Source organism: Kogia breviceps, chromosome 16 (genome assembly GCF_026419965.1).
Source record: "Kogia breviceps isolate mKogBre1 chromosome 16, mKogBre1 haplotype 1, whole genome shotgun sequence".
NCBI classification, from domain to species: Eukaryota; Metazoa; Chordata; class Mammalia; order Artiodactyla; family Physeteridae; genus Kogia; species Kogia breviceps.
In genome coordinates, this window is record NC_081325.1 from 13,316,374 (window position 1) to 13,337,435 (window position 21,062).

Here is a 21,062-nt window from a genome sequence, read left to right on the forward strand (position 1 = left end):
AGCAGGGTGGGAAATATACCCAAGCTGATTCCTGTTTCCACAATACCATGATAGTTCAAATCGAAGTTTAAAATGCATCTGATTTGCAGCTTTGTTTAAATCTTGAGTTTTAAAGAGCTGAACATGATATAGCGTAAAATAGCAAAAAGTTTTGATGAATGCACACTTTTAGCTAACAGCCAACTAGAATCCAAATAAAATAGCAATGTTACTATCAGAGCAGATTGTGGGTATATTATGAAAAGCAAGTGTAATGATGTCAACCTTAAGGCTTTCTAGGATATTTTAAAAATCATAAGAATGCTATTAGATGGTATAGGGTCACTTGAGAAAATTACTTTCATACAGGCAAATGAACAAACTTCTGGAAGAAGAGCTAAAGAGAAGTTCAATAGCTCTTTCTTATCTATTCCAATCCCTGAAAGGTATGTGGAACATTAACCTCACAAGTTGAAGATCACTGATGAAAAAAGGGAAGAAATAGTAAACCACACAGTTCTGGAATCACAGATTAAGTTTTGGAAGATGGTTTGATCTTGAAATCTTTTTTACTCGTCCTCTCATGGCATTCATTGTCTTCTGATTAACTGAATTATATCTTCCCCTGAAATAAAATAAGTGTTAATCGTGACTTTTTGGTCGCTGTTGTGTACAACAAAAACATTGTATGTCACGTGGGAAGGACTGTATATTTCACCTAGTTGACCCAGCTCACAGTCCTTCATACAGAAATTTCTCTATGCAGATTTTCTGCTTACTGTATAATCCTAAACAGCCATATGTTACACCATATCATCTCGTCAAGCTAGAGAGGCAACTAGCTCAAGAGCAGATAATCCAAAGCCTTGGAAGCAGCCCATGAGGTGGCCTAATGTGGAGAGCTTTGTCCAAAGAGGGATGAGATGGACCATTCTGATACTTGCCTCTGGAAATATAAATTAAAGCTAGGAAAATACATAGAGAGAAGCCATGAAGTAGAGCAGGGACAAGATGAAAATAAGGATCCATGAGTAAACCAAAGATACGTGACCTAAAATTACAATAAAATTGAAACTATGATATATACCAAGGTTTGTGATATAAAAGTGATATAGAAAGTAAAGATAGCGGTTGTTAATGAGAAGAAAAATGAAGTGGAGAATAAACTAGGGGTCTATTATACTACAAATAGTAATAACACCATTTTTATAGCACATAAGCTGTGTCAGGGACTGTTCTAAATTTTATTTATTTATTTATTTATTTATTTATTTACTCCTATCAACTTCACAAAGTCCCTACGGTATAGACACTATCATTAGCCCTGTTAGATAGAAGAAAGAAACAAAGTTATATAGTTAGTAAGTAGATCTGTAATTTGAATTCAGGAAGTCAGAGTTCAAAGTCTGTGACTTTAATTTCCATTCTATATGGCAAATCACTACGGTGATGATCCATGAACATCTGCTAAGGTCTTTAAAGCTTCCCTGAATTCTAATTCTGATATCTGTGGGCCCAGTTATACTGGAATTCCTGTTCTTGAATTTCCATGGTATCATCTTTCCCTTATTGACATATATATCTTTATAAAGCCAACTTACCCCATATGCTCACTTCATGTAGTAAGAGCCAGCTTCAATTCCCTGCAAGGTGCTTTAAAAAATATTTTACTCAGGGAGTGATGTCAGCAAAAATGATCGAATAGAGACCTCCAAAAATTATTTCCTCTATAAAAGCAATGAGAAAATCGGCAAAAATGGTCAGAAGCAACTTTTTCAGAAGTCTAAAAATTAACCAAAGGCTTGCAGCAATCCTGGAGAACTTAATAAACACACACACACACACACACACACACACACACACACACACACACACACACACAACTGAAACTCTGCAAGAACACTGAGTGTTGTAATATTTTAACTTGCCCTACCCTGCTTTCCTCAGCTCTGTGGTATTGCTGTGAAGAAATCGACAAACTAATCCTAAAATTCATATGGAAAATAAAGGGACTCTGAACAACCAAAACAATCTTGAAAAAGAAGAATAAAGTTGAAGGACTCAGACTCACTGATTTCAAAACTTTCTGAAAAGCTAGAGTCATCAAGACAGCATGGTACTGGCATAATGACAGACTTATAGATCAATGGAATAGAACTGAGATTCTAGAAATAAACATATGTTTATGGTTAATTTTTTTAAAGGGTGCCAAGGCAATTCAACTGAGGAAGAATAGTCTTTTCAGCAAATGGTGCTAGGACAACTGAATAGACACATGCAAAAGACTGAAATTGGACCCTTATTTCACACCATACATAAAAATTAACTCAAAGTGGATCAAAAAGGAGCTAAAACTATCAAACTCTTGGAAGGAAACCTGTATAAATCCTTATGTTCTTGAATTAGGCAATGATTTCTTAGATATGATACCTAAAGCACAAGCAACCACTAAAGTGATCCTAGGAAGCCAATATCAATTGGACTTCATCATCATCAAAACTTTCAGTCTTCAAAGAACATTATCAAGAAAAAAAAAAAAACCCAAAACTGGAGAAATTATTTGCAAATCATACATCTGATAAGGTCTAGTAACCAGAATATATAAAGAACTCTTACAACACAACAAAATTAAGACAAACAACTTATCAATAATTGAAAAATGGACAAAGGACTTGAACAGATATTTCTCCAAAGATAATGTACAAATGGCCAGCAAATGCATGGGCACTAAGTATCTAACGAGGGTCCCTGGAATACAAAACTTAATGTGTTGTCACAACTCATTGCTGGAGGAACTAAGTCTGATCCTATATGACTCCACTGGGGGACCTCTAGATGCTTGTGCCTGGTTTCCTCCAAACTTCACCTCATACACCCTTTTCCTTTGATGATTTCGCTTTGTATCCTTTCACTGTAATAAATCTTAGCTGCGTGGGCACGTAGATGCTGAGTCCTGTGAGTTGTTCTAGCGAATCATGCACGGGAGTGGTCTTGGGGCCCTCCCAACACAGAAGTATAGTAGTTTCCAGAGGGAAGTCCTTTTCCAGAATTTACTGTTTTAACTACACTGTATTTCCACTGATGAAAATGTACAAAGATAATGAATTATAATTTAAAGTATTTATGACTAATCAAGGAAGAATACTTATCAATCTAGCCAAATATCGAACAAAATGTTGCTTTCCCATGAATTTTCACCAAAGAAACTTGCTATATTGCATGCACCTTGAATGCCTGTATTTGAAAAGGATTCTGATCTATAGCTAATTTATATCTTCATTTATAATTTTTATATTGTTAAGTTATATATGAATATCTTCCCTATGTGAGGTAAGGTTATAAAAGACAAGGATTGCCTGAGTAATTCTTCTGTACTTAGTACAGGACCAGGAAAAATCATGTGTAGATATAACCTCCCAAACTCATAAAATATTCCTCTGTTCTTTATTCATTCTTAATTGTTTTTGTTCACATAGGAAAACATAGTTTAAACTGCACTGGCATCTACATTTATTTCAGTGTCCATATTTCCTCACTAAAAAGGTTAAGGCTGATAATTTAATTGGATTTATATCATTGTTAATGGTGTAGTTGTATGCTCTATTTGGGAACAGTATTATTCTAGCTTGGAAAACAAGATCTTATCATGTTTGAGGATGAAAAGCATTCCTGGAACCTACAAAACATATATAAATAGTGAATGGAGAGAACAAACTTCTTTAAGTTCTCTTATCATCTGCTATTTTACATTGTTGCTATAATATCTGGACGTTCAACTTCCAAAATACAATGGACAACTGTTTTGTGAGAACCATTCACATGTGAATATAATTAATTAGAAAGGAAAGATATAGTTAGACTTAAGTTTTCACTAGATTCTCTTTCATTCTAGGCAGTTGATCCATCTGTTGCCTTTTATTTATTTTTATTTATTTATGTTTTTAAAGGGATTAAAAAACTGTAGTTGAAGTATAGTCTACAAACACAAAAGTACACATATAATAAATGTACAGCTTGTTAAATTTTCATAAACTCAACACTTCCACCTAAGTAGCATCCAGATTAAGAAGTAGTATATTATCAATACCCCAGGAACGCCTTATTTTTTTTTTTAACATCTTTATTGGAGTATAATTGCTTTACAATGGTGTGTTAGTTTCTGCTGTATAACAAAGTGAATCAGCTATACGTATACATCTATCCCCATATCTCCTCCCTCTTGCATCTCATCTGTTGCCTTTTAGAATCTTGGTACAAGCCAGAGACCTGAAATACAGATAGTTGAGCATTTATCCTCTTAGTTCATGATTGCTTTCAGAGATAAGAGGACCATCAACTCCTAATTAACTCTTTCCTAGCCAGGTCCTTTTGTAGCATGACTAAGAGAAGCTGAAGAATAATGGGAAAGTCTAACCTTCTCCAGTATTATCAGGCTTCTAAAGATTCTGGAAACCCCTCTATCTCAACCTCATAGTCCATGCAATTTTTAAAATAAATATAGGGTAAATTATGAAAATCATATCATCCATTTAGTAAAGACCATTAAAAGTTTTTACAGACACTAAATATAAATAATATATGTACTCTGCCGTTAGGGTTGATAAGACAATAGGAGCTGTAGGTATCTTGAAATAGAAAGACAAGATCGGATTTTCATTTATTGTCTATTTTTAAATTCCTCCTGGATACAAAAGTGGACTCACCTTGTGGGTGGTGTAAATATGATCTGCAATTCAAGAAAAATTGAGGCTGGTGACCTTAGAGATGGTAATTGAAGCCATGAGTAAATGAGATTGTTTGTTAAGAGCACACAGAGAGGTAAGAGAGTTGGTGATATACACTTGGAAAAGCAACTTTTAAAGGATAGGAGAATCACTAAAGATAGGGACATCATTTAAACAACAGGAAAACCCAGGAAAATATACTGGCATGGAAGTCAAGGGGTGTGGGTGACAGTTTTAAAAAGTGAGCACATTTAGCAGTATGAAATGCCCCAGACACGTCTGCTACCAGGAGGCTTGAAAAGGAGTCACTGTATTGTATTTGGCTATTGAGAGATAAACTATGTTAGAACCCAGTGGTGGGGGCAGAAGGCAGCTGAAAGAGGTCAAGGAGTGAATAGCAAAGGCAGTGAGTGTATCCACTCTTTTATGAAGTTTAGCTGAGAAAAAGAAAGCTAAGTTAGTAGTTTTATGAGGATAGGGCAAAATAGAAGTTTGTTTTTGTTGTATTTTGGTGGAAGAGATGAGCAAGCTGCAGACAAAGGACACGCCACAGTCAGTGGAAGAGAGATTGAAAATATGAGAAAATAGTAACGAAATGAGTCCTAGAGGCAGCAGATAGACTTGGAAAGAAGTCAGGGATCCTTTTTCTTTAAGGCAGAAGGAGGAACAGGAAAGATGGATAAAGATGTGAATACATTTGAAGGCAAAAGGGAAGACAGTTGGATTTCACACCTGATGAACTCTTTGCTTTGTGAAGCAAAATGTTAACTAATTTTCTAAAAGTGACAGCTTTGGACCAGAAGATGGAATTCGTTCATTTATTCACTCAGCAGATGTTATTGAGCATCTTCTATGTGCCACCACTACATTAGGCACTGGGGTACAAGGACAAATTGTGGTTCTTACATCCTATTGGGGAAACAGCAAAATAAATAGATTGCACAATTTGCTGCCTTAGCAGAGGTTTGCATAAGTGCCTTGTAAGCATACAACAGATGCAACTAATTCTGGCTTTAGGGGGATCCACATGGAATAGTAGCCAATTAAGAACTAGGGAAAGGACATTCCAGACAGAGGGAACAGCACAGGCGTCAAGGTATAAAGCAGATGATAGACGCAGGAATCACATATATCATTGGTCTGGCTGCAGTACAGGGCGTAAGTAAGGACATAGCTGGAGAAGCAGGCGCTGTGTGTCAGACAGGACCTTGTAAAACACACTGAGCAGCTTTGCTGAGATCCTTTGGACAATGCAAAGTCACTGAAGTTTTATACCAGGAACAACACTTAACCTGTATTTCAGAATGATTGCTCAGAGAGCAGAGAAGAAAAATGAGTATGGTGAGGACAAGACGAACAGCTATGCTGTTGAGATTATATCAAGTCTACATTTAAACCTGGGAGCTCTATTTTCAAATGAACAATAACAAGATAGAGTTGTCCAAAAAGGCAACGAAATAGCTGGATAGTCTAGAACATGTGTCATGAGGAATGGCTAATGTAACTTAATATTTTAGCTTAGGGGGTAAAAAAAGCTATGAGAAGACAGAGACCTGTTTTCAAATCTTTGAAAAGCTGTCTTATAGAAAGAGTGTAGACTTCCTCTTCAGAGGATGGAACTAAAAGCAATGAGTTTTAAGGAAGTTTCAAAGAAAAGAAGGAGCAGAAGTTTCAAGGAAGAAAAATAAGGAGTTGATGCTTTAACAAGCCTAAAAATTAGAATTGCCTTACAATCAAACAGAGCTGCCTCAGGTGCCTTATCTGGAAACCAAAGCATTATATTCAACAACTCTCAGATGCATTGCTAGAATTCTCTGTTTGTGGGAATAGAAGTTAAGTTTATTGTGTGCCTCAACAAACTCTAGTCAGTCTTTCTGCCTGACTGTGAAGTATACAGTGCACTGTACAGGCATACCTCGCTTTACTGCACCTTGCTTTATCGCACTTCACAAATAAATCTGTAGAAATATTTCTACAAATTTGAGGTTTTGTGGCCACCCAGCACTGAGCAAGTCTATCTGCACCATTTTTCCAATAGCACGTGCTCACTTCATGTCTCTGTGTCACATTTTGGCAATTCTTGAAAAATGTTTCAAACTTTTTCATTATTATTATTATATAATCTTAGAAAAGATTCCTTTCAAAATATTACTGCTCACTGACAATGCACCTGGTCACCCAAGAGCTCCGATGGAGATAGACAGCGATTGGTTTTCATGTCTACTAACACAACCTCCATTCTGCAGCCCATGGATCAAGGAGTTATTTTGACTTTCAACTCTTGCTACTTAATAAATGCATTTCATAAGGCTATGGGCTGCCATAGGTAGTGATTCCTTTCGTGGATTCCGGTAAAGTAAATGGAAAACCTTCCGGAAAGGATTCACCATTTAGATACCATTAAGAATGATTCATGGGAAGAGGTCAAAATATCAATGTTAAGAGGAGTTTGGAAGAAGCTAATTCCAATCCTCATGCATGACTTTTTTTTTTTTTTTTTTTTTTTTTTGTGGTACGCGGGCCTCTCACCACTGTTGTGGCCTCTCACATCGCGGAGCACAGGCTCCGGACACGCAGGCTCAGCGGCCATGGCTCACGGGCCCAGCCGCTCCGCGGCATGTGGGATCTTCCTGGATCGGGGCACGAACCCGTGTCCCCTGCATCGGCAGGCGGACTCTCAACCACTGCGCCACCAGGGAAGCCCCTCATGCATGACTTTGACAGGTTCAAGACTTCAGTAAAGGAAGTAACTTCCATCTGATGGAAGTAATGAGAGAACTAGAATTAGAAGTGGAGCCTGAACATGTGACTGAATTGCTGCAATCTCATGTTAAAACTTTCACAGATGAGTTGATTCATGTGGATGAGCAAAGAAAGTGGTTTCTTGAGATAGCATCTACTCCTGGTGAAGACGCTGGGAAGACTGCTGAAATGACAACAAAAGATTTAGAATAGTACATAGATTTAGTTGATAACAGTGTCAGGGACTGAGAGGATTGAGTCCGATTTTGAAAGAGGTTCTACTGTGGGTAGAATGCTATCAAACACAGTTGCATTCCACAGAGAAATCGTTCGTGAAAGGCAGCGTCAATCCCTGTGGCAAACTTCACTGTGGTTTTATTTCAAGAAACTGTCACAGCACCCACCACCCTGATCGGTCAGCAGCCATCAACATCAAGGCAAGACCCTCCACCAGCAAAAAGATTCTGACCTGCTGGAGGCTTAGATGATGGTTAGCATTTTTTTAGCAATAAAGTATTTTAAAATTAAGGTATGGAGGGCTTCCCTGGTGGCGCAGTGGTTGGGAGTCTGCCTGCCGATGCAGGGGACACGGGTTCGTGCCCTGGTCCGGGAGGATCCCACGTGCCACAGAGCGGCTGGGCCCGTGAGCCATGGCCGCTGAGCCTGCGCATCCGCAGCCTGTGCTCCGCAATGGGAGAGTCCACAGCAGTGAGAGGCCCGCATACCGCAAAAAAAATAAATAAATTAATTAATAAATAAATTAAAAAAAAAAAAAATTAAGGTATGGATATTGTTTTTTAGACATAATGCTCTTGCACTACAGTATAAACATAAATTTAATATGCACTGGAAACCAAAAAATTCCCGTGACTTGCTTTACTGTAATATTTGTTTTATAGTGGTGGTCTGGAATCAAACCTGCAATATCTCTGAGGTACGCCTGTATATCCTTTTTTTAATCTTTCATTTTTAAAAACTGAACTATAATTGATGTACAATATTCTGTAAGTTACAGGCATATAATACAGAGATTGACAATTTTTAAAGGTTATACTCCATTTATAGTTATTATAAAATATTGGCTATATTGCTTGTATATTCTTAAAAAGCCGTGTCTTATACGTGGTGTAACTTAGAAGAATCTTGAGATGTGGAAACTCAGTTTCAGTCAAAACAGTGAAGCCAGCAGAAATATAAACAGCAGACTCAGCAAAAAGCTCTAGTTATCTACTAAAGAATCAATTATTTATGTATTCAGCATGGGAAGAACTGCAAATCATTCATTGACCTTTCCAGTCACCATAGTATCCACATGGTCAGAACCATTTTGACTATAAAGGTTAACAATTCACTCTAGAGTGAAAATCCTTATTAACATTTATACAGGGAAACAGGATTAACATCTTCCTGGGAAGCTGTTAAAATAGGCTTTGATTGTATGTTCAGTGATCCTGTATAATCAAACTAGGAACTATTCCACCCAAATGATTTTTTCAGATAAACAAAGCTAAAGGAGGATGGCTAAGGCAAGTAGAAATTCTGATGCCCCTGTCACAGAGAGAGGGGCTAGGGAGATCAAGAAAGAAACACAGGAAAATAATACTCACCATTTATTGGAATTTAGAACCAAATATGTGCCAAGCATTTCACTCAGCACTTTACTTACATTATATCTCTAAACCCTCACAAATCCCCTGCAAGATAACTACAGTACCATTGCTTCCCTTCTACAGAGGAAGAAAGAAATTGAGGCCCCAAAAGATTGAACCACATTTAGGTACAAATCTGATATTCAAATTCAAATTTGCAGTGACTCCAGAGTCTGTGGTCTTTCATCATATCACGGCCTCATAAGGGAGGTGGCATTTTGCTACACCTTGAAGGAGGCAGAACTGGAGAGTAAGAGAAACAACGTACTCCAAGTAGAGAACATGGTCTGAGGAAAGGAATGTGAGTGCCAGTGCTGTAGGGCTTCCAGCCAAGCATCCAGAACCATAAAGTTTGAAGTGATTGTCCATTTTATGGATAAGAGACTACTGTGAGTGATGCTATTTTGTCTCAATTTCCTGCTTACCTTCAAAGGCACTAGAAGTCCAAGCCTCCCTTTATCCCCTATTGCCCTGACTCTCATTCTCAAGTTGTTCTATGCATCCCTTTGTTGGCTCCAATCCCCAGTGCTAACTCCCTTCTTCTCAGTCCTTTCATTGAACCTCTGGAGACTCCAGATCAGTGATTAGCCAATTACCTTTATGGCAAAACCAGCCCTCAAGGTCCTCTACCTCCTTGCCTCACATAGCTATGTCCTGACGACTCCAGCCCTCTTTCTGGCTCTTCTTCCCTTGACTATCGCTGTTGAAACTCTTCAGAGCTATATCTTAGACTATCTCTTCTTTTCACCCTGTGTATTCTCCCTGATGCATTTCATTCATTCACATGGTATCATTTACCATCTCTGTGCTAATAAGTTCGAAATCCATATCTTCAATCCTGATCTTTTCTTTTTTTTTTTTTCTAAGATTCATATATCCAATTGCTCTTTGGACACTTCCATTTGGATAATGCACATTGAAAATTGAATTCATATCCTAAACTTAAAACATACACCAAAATAAAGTTAATAAACATTAAATATTTAAATGTCAAATATTAAGCCATATAAGTAGTAAAGAGATGTGATGAATGTTATGAAACACTGAGGTGAAGACAGTCTTTTAAACTATGACATAAGAAGCCATAAATTAATGATAGGTCTGACAACATCAAAACAAACTCTATATACCAACAACATCATAAATAAAATGAAAAAGCAAATGAAAAACTGGAAAATATGTGCAATGTCTTTCATAATTCACTGATCACTTTCCTGTCCTGTCATTTATAAGTACACACTTTCTAGCAATAGCATTGCTGTGTCTATCTTAGACTTCACCATGCATAACTATGAGGTAAAATGCCTTAAGTTTCATGACAGCAGAGGGATAACCACTTATTTGTTTGAATTCTAGCAATTACAAATCAAACTAAAAGAACAACTAAGGCAGCAAATATGCAACATACACTCTTAATATGGGAAACTTATATCTCATTTTTACCTATTTATAAAAGTTATATATTTTCCTTTTCACCCTCCATATACAGAAACTTGGTACCTTTGTTTCCCATACTTCCAACAGCTGTTTCCCTACCAAGCCAAACCAATCAAAAACCTAGAAAAGTGAAAAACATAATTTACAGTAAGAGGAAACTCTTAGAACTTGGAAGTAAAAAACACAAAAGTTACCTGAGACCTTTCGGCAAGGTGTGTACAGCGCTCACGGCTGGTCTTGTGGTAACCCTAGGCGAAAGATACAGAAGCTAAAGAATCCAGCATCAGAGAAGATTTACAATACTAGCGAGACTGCTGCTAAGTTAAGTTTATGTTGCTATGCTTTTTTAAAGTAGTGTACAAAATAGTTTTGTAAGTATATTGTGAGAATTATATAGTAGGTTTGTAGATAACATACTAAAAATCATGGCAGTTCCAAAGGGACGTCTTAGTATAGAATGAAAACAAACCTTTGACTCTTGTTCCAGTCTCAGTGCAGTCTTTCACTAGATTTTCAAGACTCCTTTTTTCTTTCTCTAGTTGTTTAAGCAATGTATGTAAGGCTTCCTGAAAGTATAAACAGTAAATTTTTACATGTGCTCACATGCTAAATAACAATAAATATGACCACCAATTTCTTCATTGGCAAATTCCCTCTACTCTGTATCAGTCTGAGATTTCAGAAGTCTTTAATATGTACCTTTTCAGTAATAGTAATAGTAATAATTACAATATTCATTGAACCCTAGCAATATGCCATGTGCTAAGTGCTTTCCATAGATTATTTCATTTAATTCTTATTATAGCCACAGAGATGGCTAATATATTTATTTCCATTTTATTGTTGAGAAAACTGCTAGAGGTTAAATAACTTGCCCAAAGGCACAGAGCTAATAAACGGTAGAGCTGGAATTAGAATCCAGGTAATCTGACTCCAAAGACAACACACACTAACAATTATTGTATGTGTATTCATAAGATTGTTACCAGGGTAACAAAAGCAGAGTGTTAGAACAGGCGATAAGGTTGATAATGAGGGGAATTGTGAAGACATTGTAGAGTAGGACAGTTCTGGAATCTAAGACATCAATTCACCACAAATAGCCCTCATCACAAATAGCTGAAGCCGAGTAGAGAAGAAGGTTAGCCAATTGCCAGAGCAATAATGCACTACACTGATTTGGTTTAAAATTTTAATTCCTAAACTAATAACTGATCTTTTCCAGTAAGTCCAATTATTTCCCATAGTCTTACATGTTAAATTTTAAAATCGCCAAGTCAAATTCTACACAACTCTTGTTGGTCATGATCTAGGTCACCGAATTTATTAAAGGAAACATTCAAATAAAAATGGAAGCTGCCGATTTAAACCTCCACAGAGCAAACTGCAAGCGATTTTTTTTTTTTTTTTTAGCGATACGCGGGCTTCTCACTGTTGTGGCCTCTCCCGTTGCCGAGCACAGGCTCCGGACACGCAGGCTCAGCGGCTATGGCTCACGGGCCTAGCCGCTCCGTGGCATGTGGGATCTTCCCGGACCGGGGCAGGAACCCGTGTCCCCTGCATCGGCAGGCAGACTCTCAACCACTGCGCCACCAGGGAAGCCCGACTGCTGCAAGCGATTTTAGAAGGCACACCCTTCTCCTGAAACACAGCTCATTCTCGAAAAAATTTGCTTATTCTCTCTTAGATACTTGTTAATAACTATTAGAAGTGTAAAAATTGTATTAATAGGAATAATTAGGTCAGCTGAAACAGGGCAATTTCTAGTCTCTAAAAATAACAGCAGTGATAAAACAAATCCTTTGGAAGTGACAATTCTCCACTATGCATATTTGCTTAACATCCTTGTTAAAACATGATCAGTGATAGTTCTCAGGCAGGCATTATTTGTCTTCAAAAATTATGCACTGGCGTCCTGAACGGTTTTCAATCCCCCTCCCCCAAATACAAACTTGCTCCCGAAGAAAATCAATGAAAGCCCTGTAAATACAAAAGGATAAACCGACTGAATTCGCTATAGAAAATCAAACCCTTATGAAATAAACCAATGCTCAAGGATGACAGTTTTTGAAGGGACAATCAGGGAGTGATGGATAGAGTTCAAAATTTTGCTGCATAGACCCTTTTTCCAAGGATTGCAAGCTTAGCCTTCCATAGTAATATGCTTCACTTACATCATTTGTTAAATACATTTTTAGAGATGTAAAATAGGATCTAATCATTTTAAATATTGAGTCAATGGGAAAATGCACTCCAAATTCTAAAAGGAATTAATTTACAAATAAACAACTGGAACAAAATTATTTTTATATTAATGAGATATGGTCCAAAACTCTAGAAGCTCATACAAGAAATGTAGATAGGAAAGTCATAAATTCAAGAGCTGAAGCAAAGTATTTGAGCAATAAATAAGAGGCAAGGTAAGATAACTAGGGAAGGCCTTGGTTAGCGAAGGCTTGGTGTATGCTAGTTTCAGGAGTCTACACACTGGGAGCTATTGAAAGTTATGAAAGAAATGACACGATGAAAGCAGGGGTTCAGGAATATTAATCGAGTGGCAATTTCTATGACAAAAGGATGATTTCTGTTACTTGGTGCGGATTTGCAGTTTTAACCTTTGATGTTTAAGCATTTTTAATATGCTTTCTCTGTGTTAGGATATAGCTTGCTGCTATTCCCATGCAGACTGGATTCCTTGTCTTGTCTCCTAATTTTACAGTTCATTTATTTATTACAAAATATTCATCAAGCACCTCCTATGTGTCAGGCATTGTGGTAGGGATACCACAGTGAAAATTACAAACCCAGGCCCTATCCGCATGAAGCTCAGAGTCTCTAACAGGGTGCCTAATAAACCACCAATGTGGCTTACATTGGTGAATGTTACACGTAAGCTTGAGAAGAATCTGTATTCTGCTGTTGTTGGATGGAATATTCTATAACTGTCAATAGATTGAGTTGATTGTGATGTTCAGTTCAGCTATATCTTCATTAATTTTTCTGCCTTCTTGATCTATCAGTTGCTGACAGGGGGTGTTACGTCTCCAACTTTAATAATGGATTTGCCTATTCTTCCTCCAGTAATTCATCACATTTACCATATAAGTGTTCCTACCAGTTTGTGTTTGCAGCAGCTTCTGTTCCAGGTTAGGCAGATCTCGGTGACTGTCTGGATTTGTCTATTCATACAGATTTTGGGGTGCGAATTTTTCCTGCAAATTCAGATTTCTAAGGAGTCAAGAAGAGTCATTGATTTTCAGGTTATCCACCTTTATTTGTTGTTATGACAAGATTGATGACTCCCAGGCACTATACATATTGGAGCTGAAACCAGAAGTCACAAACTTCTTGATCCTCTTTTCTAATTGGAATGGAAAGAATGCATTCTCCAAATCAGTGGCTGCATACCCTTATATTGAAGACTTGTTAGTCTGCTCTAGCAGTGATACCACATCTGGCAAAACAGTTGGCGCTACTAATTGGTTACGTCTGCAGTAGCCTACAGTCTTTCTCTAAGATACACCTAGTTTTTACAGAGCTATGTTAGGCCCTCTTCCTTGGGATAACAAATTGTTCTTGTTTTACAATTTTGGCCCTGGGTGGGGAAGGCACAATTTCTCACATTTCCATTAGGTTTTCTGCACCATGATAGCTTTTACTTCAGAGATGAGGGCCCAATGGGGGGTTAACTTCAACTGCCAAGTATATCTACTGCAATTACTCAGGGACTGGAAAAATTATCACTGTGGGAGTAGGGCAGTCCGTGGGCACATTGGGCCTAGTGTGATTTGGACTTCAAGCACAGATTGCCATTCTGGAGATCAATGTCAACTCAGACCTCGAAATGTCTGGTTATTTCCTTTCCCACAGTGTACAGTCACCTGTAAAGGCGGTCAGAGGTCTCTTCAGGGGAAGAGTGGAGACACTGTCATGATATGTACTTGGACTGATGTTGTGGGGTCCTTCCTTTCAGGAACCCAGCCACTTCTTTGGTCAATGATTTCTGGATCTGAAAATTGGTTTAGGTCTGGGAAATGAGCAAAGAACTATGTTTTCTATTGGGTTAACTGTCCTCAGCCTCTGCTCCTCCATTCTTTTTTTTTTTTTTTTTTTTTTGCGGTCCGCGGGCCTCTCACTGCTGTGGCCTCTCCCGTTGTGGAGCGCAGGCTCCGGACGCGCAGGCTCAGCGGCCATGGCTCACGGGCCCAGCCGCTCCGCGGCACGTGGGATCTTCCCAGACCGGGTCACGAACCTATGTCCCCTGCATCGGCAGGCGGGCTCTCAACCACTGTGCCACCAGGAAAGCCCTGCTCCTCCATTCTTAATTTTTTAAAATTATAGCTGTTGAACAGCACCATCATGAATTGGCTTGGCAGCCAGGATTGCAGGTGGGGAAGCTTCTGAGGCGCGGGGCGGTGGGGGGGGGGGGGGCGGGCGGGAAGTGGTTGCCTTGCTGGAGAGAGGCCTGTCGAGCAGCTTCCAGGACAGTGAGTGCTCTAGCCCTTACTAGAGCTAGAGGTGGGCCACCTCTGCCCATCCAGAGGGTCCAGGTGGAGTTGTAGAGTTGACATCATCACGAGCATCCATCCAGCTGTCCTGTCACAGTTTGGGGATCCCTGGTTATCCCCATCAGGGCCCTGCTCTTCACATAACAGGCCTGCTTGGACTGGGCATTCAAATGCCTCTGGAGCTCTGCAACCCTCACAATCGGGTCTTCAGCCTCGCTGTTCTATTGTGGCTGCCCTTTCACTACTGGTATAGACGGCCTCTTTCGAGGCTACCACCAAGGCTCTCTGCTTTTCACTCTTAGATATTAAGTGCTTGCTAACTATTCTTAGCCTCTCATTATCCTTATGAAGGATGACAATACAATTTGGCAATAATCCCATATTTCCCAAATGCCTGCATCATGGCTTCTTCCACAGTATTTCCCTCCATGAGAACATTTTCCAAGGTCACCGTCAGTGAAATCTTTAGCAACTGAACGGCCACACTGAGCCAGGATCTACTGGTGCCACATCTACTAATCAGGACAGCCCCTACTGCCTGCTACATAGTGAGCCAGTGCCAAATCCCATCTAACCTCCTGTTTTCTCATATCACTCCCAGTACCTCTAATTGTAGATGTGGTCTTCTGAGAAGCAGATACCAAGATGGGGTTAAATGTGAAAAGATTCTATTATTCGAAATGTCTGTGTGAAAGGAAACAGGAAAGGAACAGGAGAGGGCTGGGAAAGTAGTCAAGTGTAATGCAAGTCTGACCCCCGGTGAAGGGGAGGGGGAGAGAAGGTACTGGAAGTGGAAGCATCCCAGGCTGGCATGCAGCCTAAGGAAAGTCTGGCAAAGCCAGCAGGGAATCCTTAAGCCAAAGTCACTGACAGTGGGGTCCTATGTTTCCTAGCAATAGGTCTACCTTGGTATCCCCACTGCACCTGATCATGGGCCTGGAACAGCCTGTGGGAGGTGTGGTCTTGCTGAAAAGCAGTGATGGATTTCGAGCCCAACACCAAGGGTCCTCAGTCAGTTAACCTTCCTGTCCTGGGCAGTCTGTGAGGTGCATTCTCTGGGTGGACAGACTGACTGCTTTTCTTAAGGGCATTTCAGTTTTTCAAATGAAGAATCCTCCAATCTCCTACTCTTTGAGGGTTAATCCTAGCTGCTGGGTTTCTGGGAGTAGGGCAAGGTGGGGAGAGCTGAGAGCTCCATTATCCAGATCACATATTTTCATTTAATTCCATCATTTTAGAACTGTATCTCACTCTCATCCTCATCTGTACCTGAAGGCCCAAAGTCCAAAGCTACTGCAGCTTAATTTTTTTTCCAGAAAATAGACAACTGGCTGAAGGAGAGTATCCTGGCTACATGGGGTGGCAGAGGGGTCCCAGTAACTAACTGCTCCATGTACGTATATATGTTCAATTAATCTCTCAGTTTCCAGCTCCTTCCTCACCTCCACCTTCTTCAGCACCTGGTGCTGCCAAGTTCTAAGGCAATAAGTGGGTCTGAAGAGTGACTGCTCTAATTTCACTGATATTCCTCTCGGCAGGCACTTTGCTGTTGCTTCCTCAACTCTAAGTCAATGACTATCCCTCCAACCGAGGGTCTTCCAAAACTTGTTAATACATTTGTCCAAATGCATAGAATGTACAACACCAAAAGTAAACCCTAGGGTAAACTATGGACTTCGGATGATTATGATGGGTCAATTTAGGTTCATTCTGATGAGTGATGTTGATAAGGGGAACGGCCATGCATGTGTGGGGTAGAGGGTATATGGGAAATCTCCGTACCTTCCTCCCAATTTTGTTGTGAACCTAAAACTGCTCTAAAAAATAAAGTGTTATGTAAGTAAATAATTTTTAAAATTGCCTAGAGAGAAAATGAGAACACATTTTGGATTTTACAAAATGACATTAGTCATTAAGTACCTTGGACCATTAAAAGCAATACATTTGTGATCCCAATTATGAAATTATTATACACATCAGAAATCCTTTAAAAATTATAAAATCATACTATAATAACCTTAAGGTTCATTCTAGATTTTGATTCTTTATTTTACTTACTTCAAAATAAACTAGTATTTAAAAACGCTTTTATCATAGGCACATAGTCTCTTATCCCATCACTTCCAGTTCATTAGAAGACCCACTTAAAGTTCTTGGTCTTCCCAAGGAGCTGGTTTTATCTGATTATATAATCAGTCATCATGTACTAGAAAACTGCAGCCTAAAAAGACATCCTAAAGCTACAGCTAAATTGAAGACACCACTAGAAACTACCCACCCTACCCCAAATCATGCACACACAAAATTAATTCTTCTACTATCATGGAAAAGCTGTTCTGTTTTGTTTTTGAAACTAAACAGATCTTAGCATTCCAAAAAGTATCATACTTCACCTATATTCATGTCTTAATTTGCTTGTAAAAAGTCACCTTCCAACAGGAGATTGAAACAACAGGGAAAGAATAAGGAATTTCAGGATACTATTCACATACCTGAAATCAAATATACTTAGATTTTTTTTAAAGTCCCTTTCATCTATACCAAGTGGAAAAGAAGCTCTATTAGCCACTTATTTTTAAAAAAAAAACAATTACAATTTCTATACTGAGGAACACATAAAAACTACAAGTTGAAAAAAATCACTCTATTGAATGCTTACAAGAGAAAAACCTGAGAATACAATTAATCACAACTCCTAGATATGCTGTACCTCTTAGTGAAAGCAATTGCAACAATGAATGAGCACGGCGTTCTGCGTGCTTAAATGACAAGCGCCGCCTGGTGGACAACATTGTTATTAGATTTATATATAAAATCTGTAACTTTTCTCTGATTTGAGGCTACACCTGTCTCCAAATTAACCATTCTGATCTTTGGGGACAATACGAATCTGGTGATGCCTATAATATAATACCTCATATTGATTCGAAAGACTTAGTTTTTAGCTAATTGAACCTTTCTTTAAATGCCTTAAGATTATATTTATAAGGACGTAGTAAGGATTTGAATTTCGGCAAATTGGCTTTCTAGCAATTGATTTTCTACAAATTGACCAAGAGTCCTGCAGAGAACATTTGAGGTGAGACTAAATATCTTCCCTCCCTTGTGCCTCCCCCACCAGGCAGTCTTGTTGGCTTTAGGAGCAGGATCTCCTGTGCTCTAACCATCTGATTGACAGAGATGTGTGCTGGTAAGAGGTTTCCTTGAAGGGTCCAAGTTGTCTGGATGTAGTGGAAAACAAAGGAGAGTACACTGATGGAAAAATCAGAAGCAGAGAGAAATAGGGGTGCTATGGTCTGAATGTTTGTGACCCCCCCCAAATTCACATATTAAAAGTCCCAACACCTGATGTGATGGTATCATGGGAGATGCTTAGGTTATGAGGTTTGAGCCATCATGAATAGGATTAATGCTCTTATAAAATAGATACCCCAGAGCTCCCTTACCCCTTCCACCATGTGAAGACACAGCAAGAAGGCGTTGTCTATGAACCAGAAAGCGAGCCCTTACCAAGCACTGAATCTGCTGATGTCTTAATCCTGGACTTCTCAGCCTCCAGAACTGTGACAAATAAATTTCTGTTGCTTATAAACCACCCAGTCTGTGGTATTTTTTTTTTAGCAGCCCAAACAGACTGAGATAAGGTGTCATTGATTTTGATTCCAGATGAGTCAAGGACCAAGACTTCCACTGTCATAGAGTTGACCACAGGGAAATGGTGGAAGTTGGTGATAAAGACTTTATAGTAACTCTTGTCGCAAGACATGCTGTCTTGCACATCTTTCTCTGAGGGATATAAATTCCTTAAATTGGTTTGTTTATTTTTCCCAAATTGTGCTCTGTAATAGAACCTATTGAAATGCCTGCTAAAAAGACCAATGTTCAGGGCTTACCCTAGACCTACGAAATGAGGATCTCTGGGAGTAATGCCCAGAATGTATACTTTCAAAAAATTATCCACGTGATTCTTATAGAGCTTGAAAATTAAAGAACCACTACTTGCAAGACTGACCAGCAGCTAGGGATGCAGCAGTGCTGGGCAGTAAAGGGAAGTTGGGAAGTAGAGGAGCCAACCCTCTTTCCTGTTCATGGCACAGTATCAGAGGTACTAAGCTTGACTTGGCCTGAACAAGCTAATCTAGGAAACAAGACATGCACTGCCAAATGTTAGTAGTGACAGTAAAGCACTGAAAGATTACTCAATTTATTGCTGGGGAACCTTCTGCAGGGCTGCATGGTGCGAGCCATCAAGCTCTGATAAAGAGTGCAGTGCATCCTTAGCTCTGTAACCTAACTACCTAACTAGAGATTAATGAAGAGGCCTGGAGGGACAGGTCAGAACCTCAGAAATAGCTATTGCTCATCAGAGGTGAAACAGCTGGATTAGCCTTAACTTTTAGTTATTTGGTATGCCTAAAACAGATTCTAGCCTTCCAGAAAGGCTACAGATCTTTTCAGGACACACCTGAAAATTCCTGAAACATTAGGGAGGCTCTACGTTCTTTTTCCGGTGGACACAAACAGAAGGGGCTAGAAAATGTACACCCAGCTAGCCCAAGGGAAGTAAAGGTTCTGTGCTTTGTATTAGAAGCTTTAACTCCCTGCAGAAGCCCCTGCTTTCTGGGCAGGTACAAAGAACCACAAAATTCTGCGAGAGCTCTAAGAAGGTACCAGAAGATTCACAACTGTGTAACAGCAGAGCTAAATAAGTCAAACAGATTGCGCATCTCTGGGCCTTACCCTTGCCCTTATTCCTTCCAAACAGATTAAGGTTAATCTCACAACAGACTTGCTTTAGTGAAAGTTTACTTCTCCTTTATCAAGAGAAGGAAGGAAGAGGACGAACACCTAGTAGTCTTCACGACAACCTTGCAAGAGCGTTTAATTAACTCTCTTTTACAGATGAGGAAATTAAGCTTCAGAGAGATGAAATAACTTCCTTTATGTCCCATAGTTTGAATTTGAACCAGAACAGTCTAATTCCAGAAGCCATGTTTCCATGGCTTACACTCACTCCATTTTCTCACCCCTACTTTCCTCGGCACCACTCTTTTCCCCCAGTACCCTCTCTTCTGGTTAGCACTTGCTCACTTCCTTCGCCTCTGAATAATCTGCCCAAACTGCGGACCACGCGCTTTACCCTGCCCGCTGCACCAGAAGTTCCTTGGAGAACACCCTTGTGCTGATCATTCAAACGCCTTCCCTCCCTTGGCTTCTGGGATGCCACTCTCGCCCCGTGTTCTCCCCCTCATCCTTTTTCAGTATTTTTCCTTCTCATTGATCTTCACTGACTTACCTTAAATGTTAGTATTTCCCAGGGTTCAATCCTCAATCCTGTTTGTCAGACTGTGTATTTTTGCCTGAGCAATCTCTTAAACTTTCATGACTTCAAGTGACACTGATGACTCCATGGCCTCTATTTTCAGAGAGACAACATTCTGCAGCCTAAAACTATTTCCAGTTGCTGACTGACCACTGGTATCTGTGTAATACACACAAACCTAAGTCATTTCCTATTAACCCCACTAGTTCTGATTTCTAGAGCCCTGCTCATTGTAATCCACAAAGTTATTCAAGCTTAATCATCCTCAAATCCTCTCCCACTCTCACCCCAGTATCCAGATACTTATAACATCCACATTCCTCAACATCTCTTCAATCTGTCACCTCTGCTCCATCCCCATATACTACTGTCCAAGCTGAAAAACACCTTCCCCTACTTAGATTATTACAAGAGCATCCTAACTGGTTTTCCTGCTTCAAGTCTCACCCATCCCTGGGGAATCCTGGGCGTTGGGGTAGGAGATGACTTTAAAATTGTATACAAAATACTTCAGTAGCTTCCCATCACATATAAAAAGTTGACACTCCCTAACATGGATACAAAATCCTTTATTATGTAGTCCTTGCATGTATTTCCAAGCTCATCTCCCATCACCTCTCTTATTTATTCCTGACATACTGAGCTAACTGTAGACCTGGGGTGTCTTTAGATAGATCGATCCAGAGGGATGTTATCTTTA

General features: G+C 39.4%; 1 protein-coding gene across 1 annotated transcript in view; it reads right to left on the reverse strand.

The window, feature by feature from the left end:
- Positions 1-395: 395 nt before the first annotated feature.
- The window catches only part of CCDC169 (coiled-coil domain containing 169), a 43,787-nt gene continuing 23,120 nt past the window's right edge, over positions 396-21,062 (reverse strand). The window contains 6 exon segments of the mRNA XM_067016897.1: positions 396-604; positions 3,844-3,891; positions 4,217-4,245; positions 10,726-10,779; positions 11,001-11,028; positions 11,030-11,097. Coding sequence (XP_066872998.1) covers positions 505-604; positions 3,844-3,891; positions 4,217-4,245; positions 10,726-10,779; positions 11,001-11,028; positions 11,030-11,097 — 327 coding nt within the window. The 3' untranslated portion in view covers positions 396-504.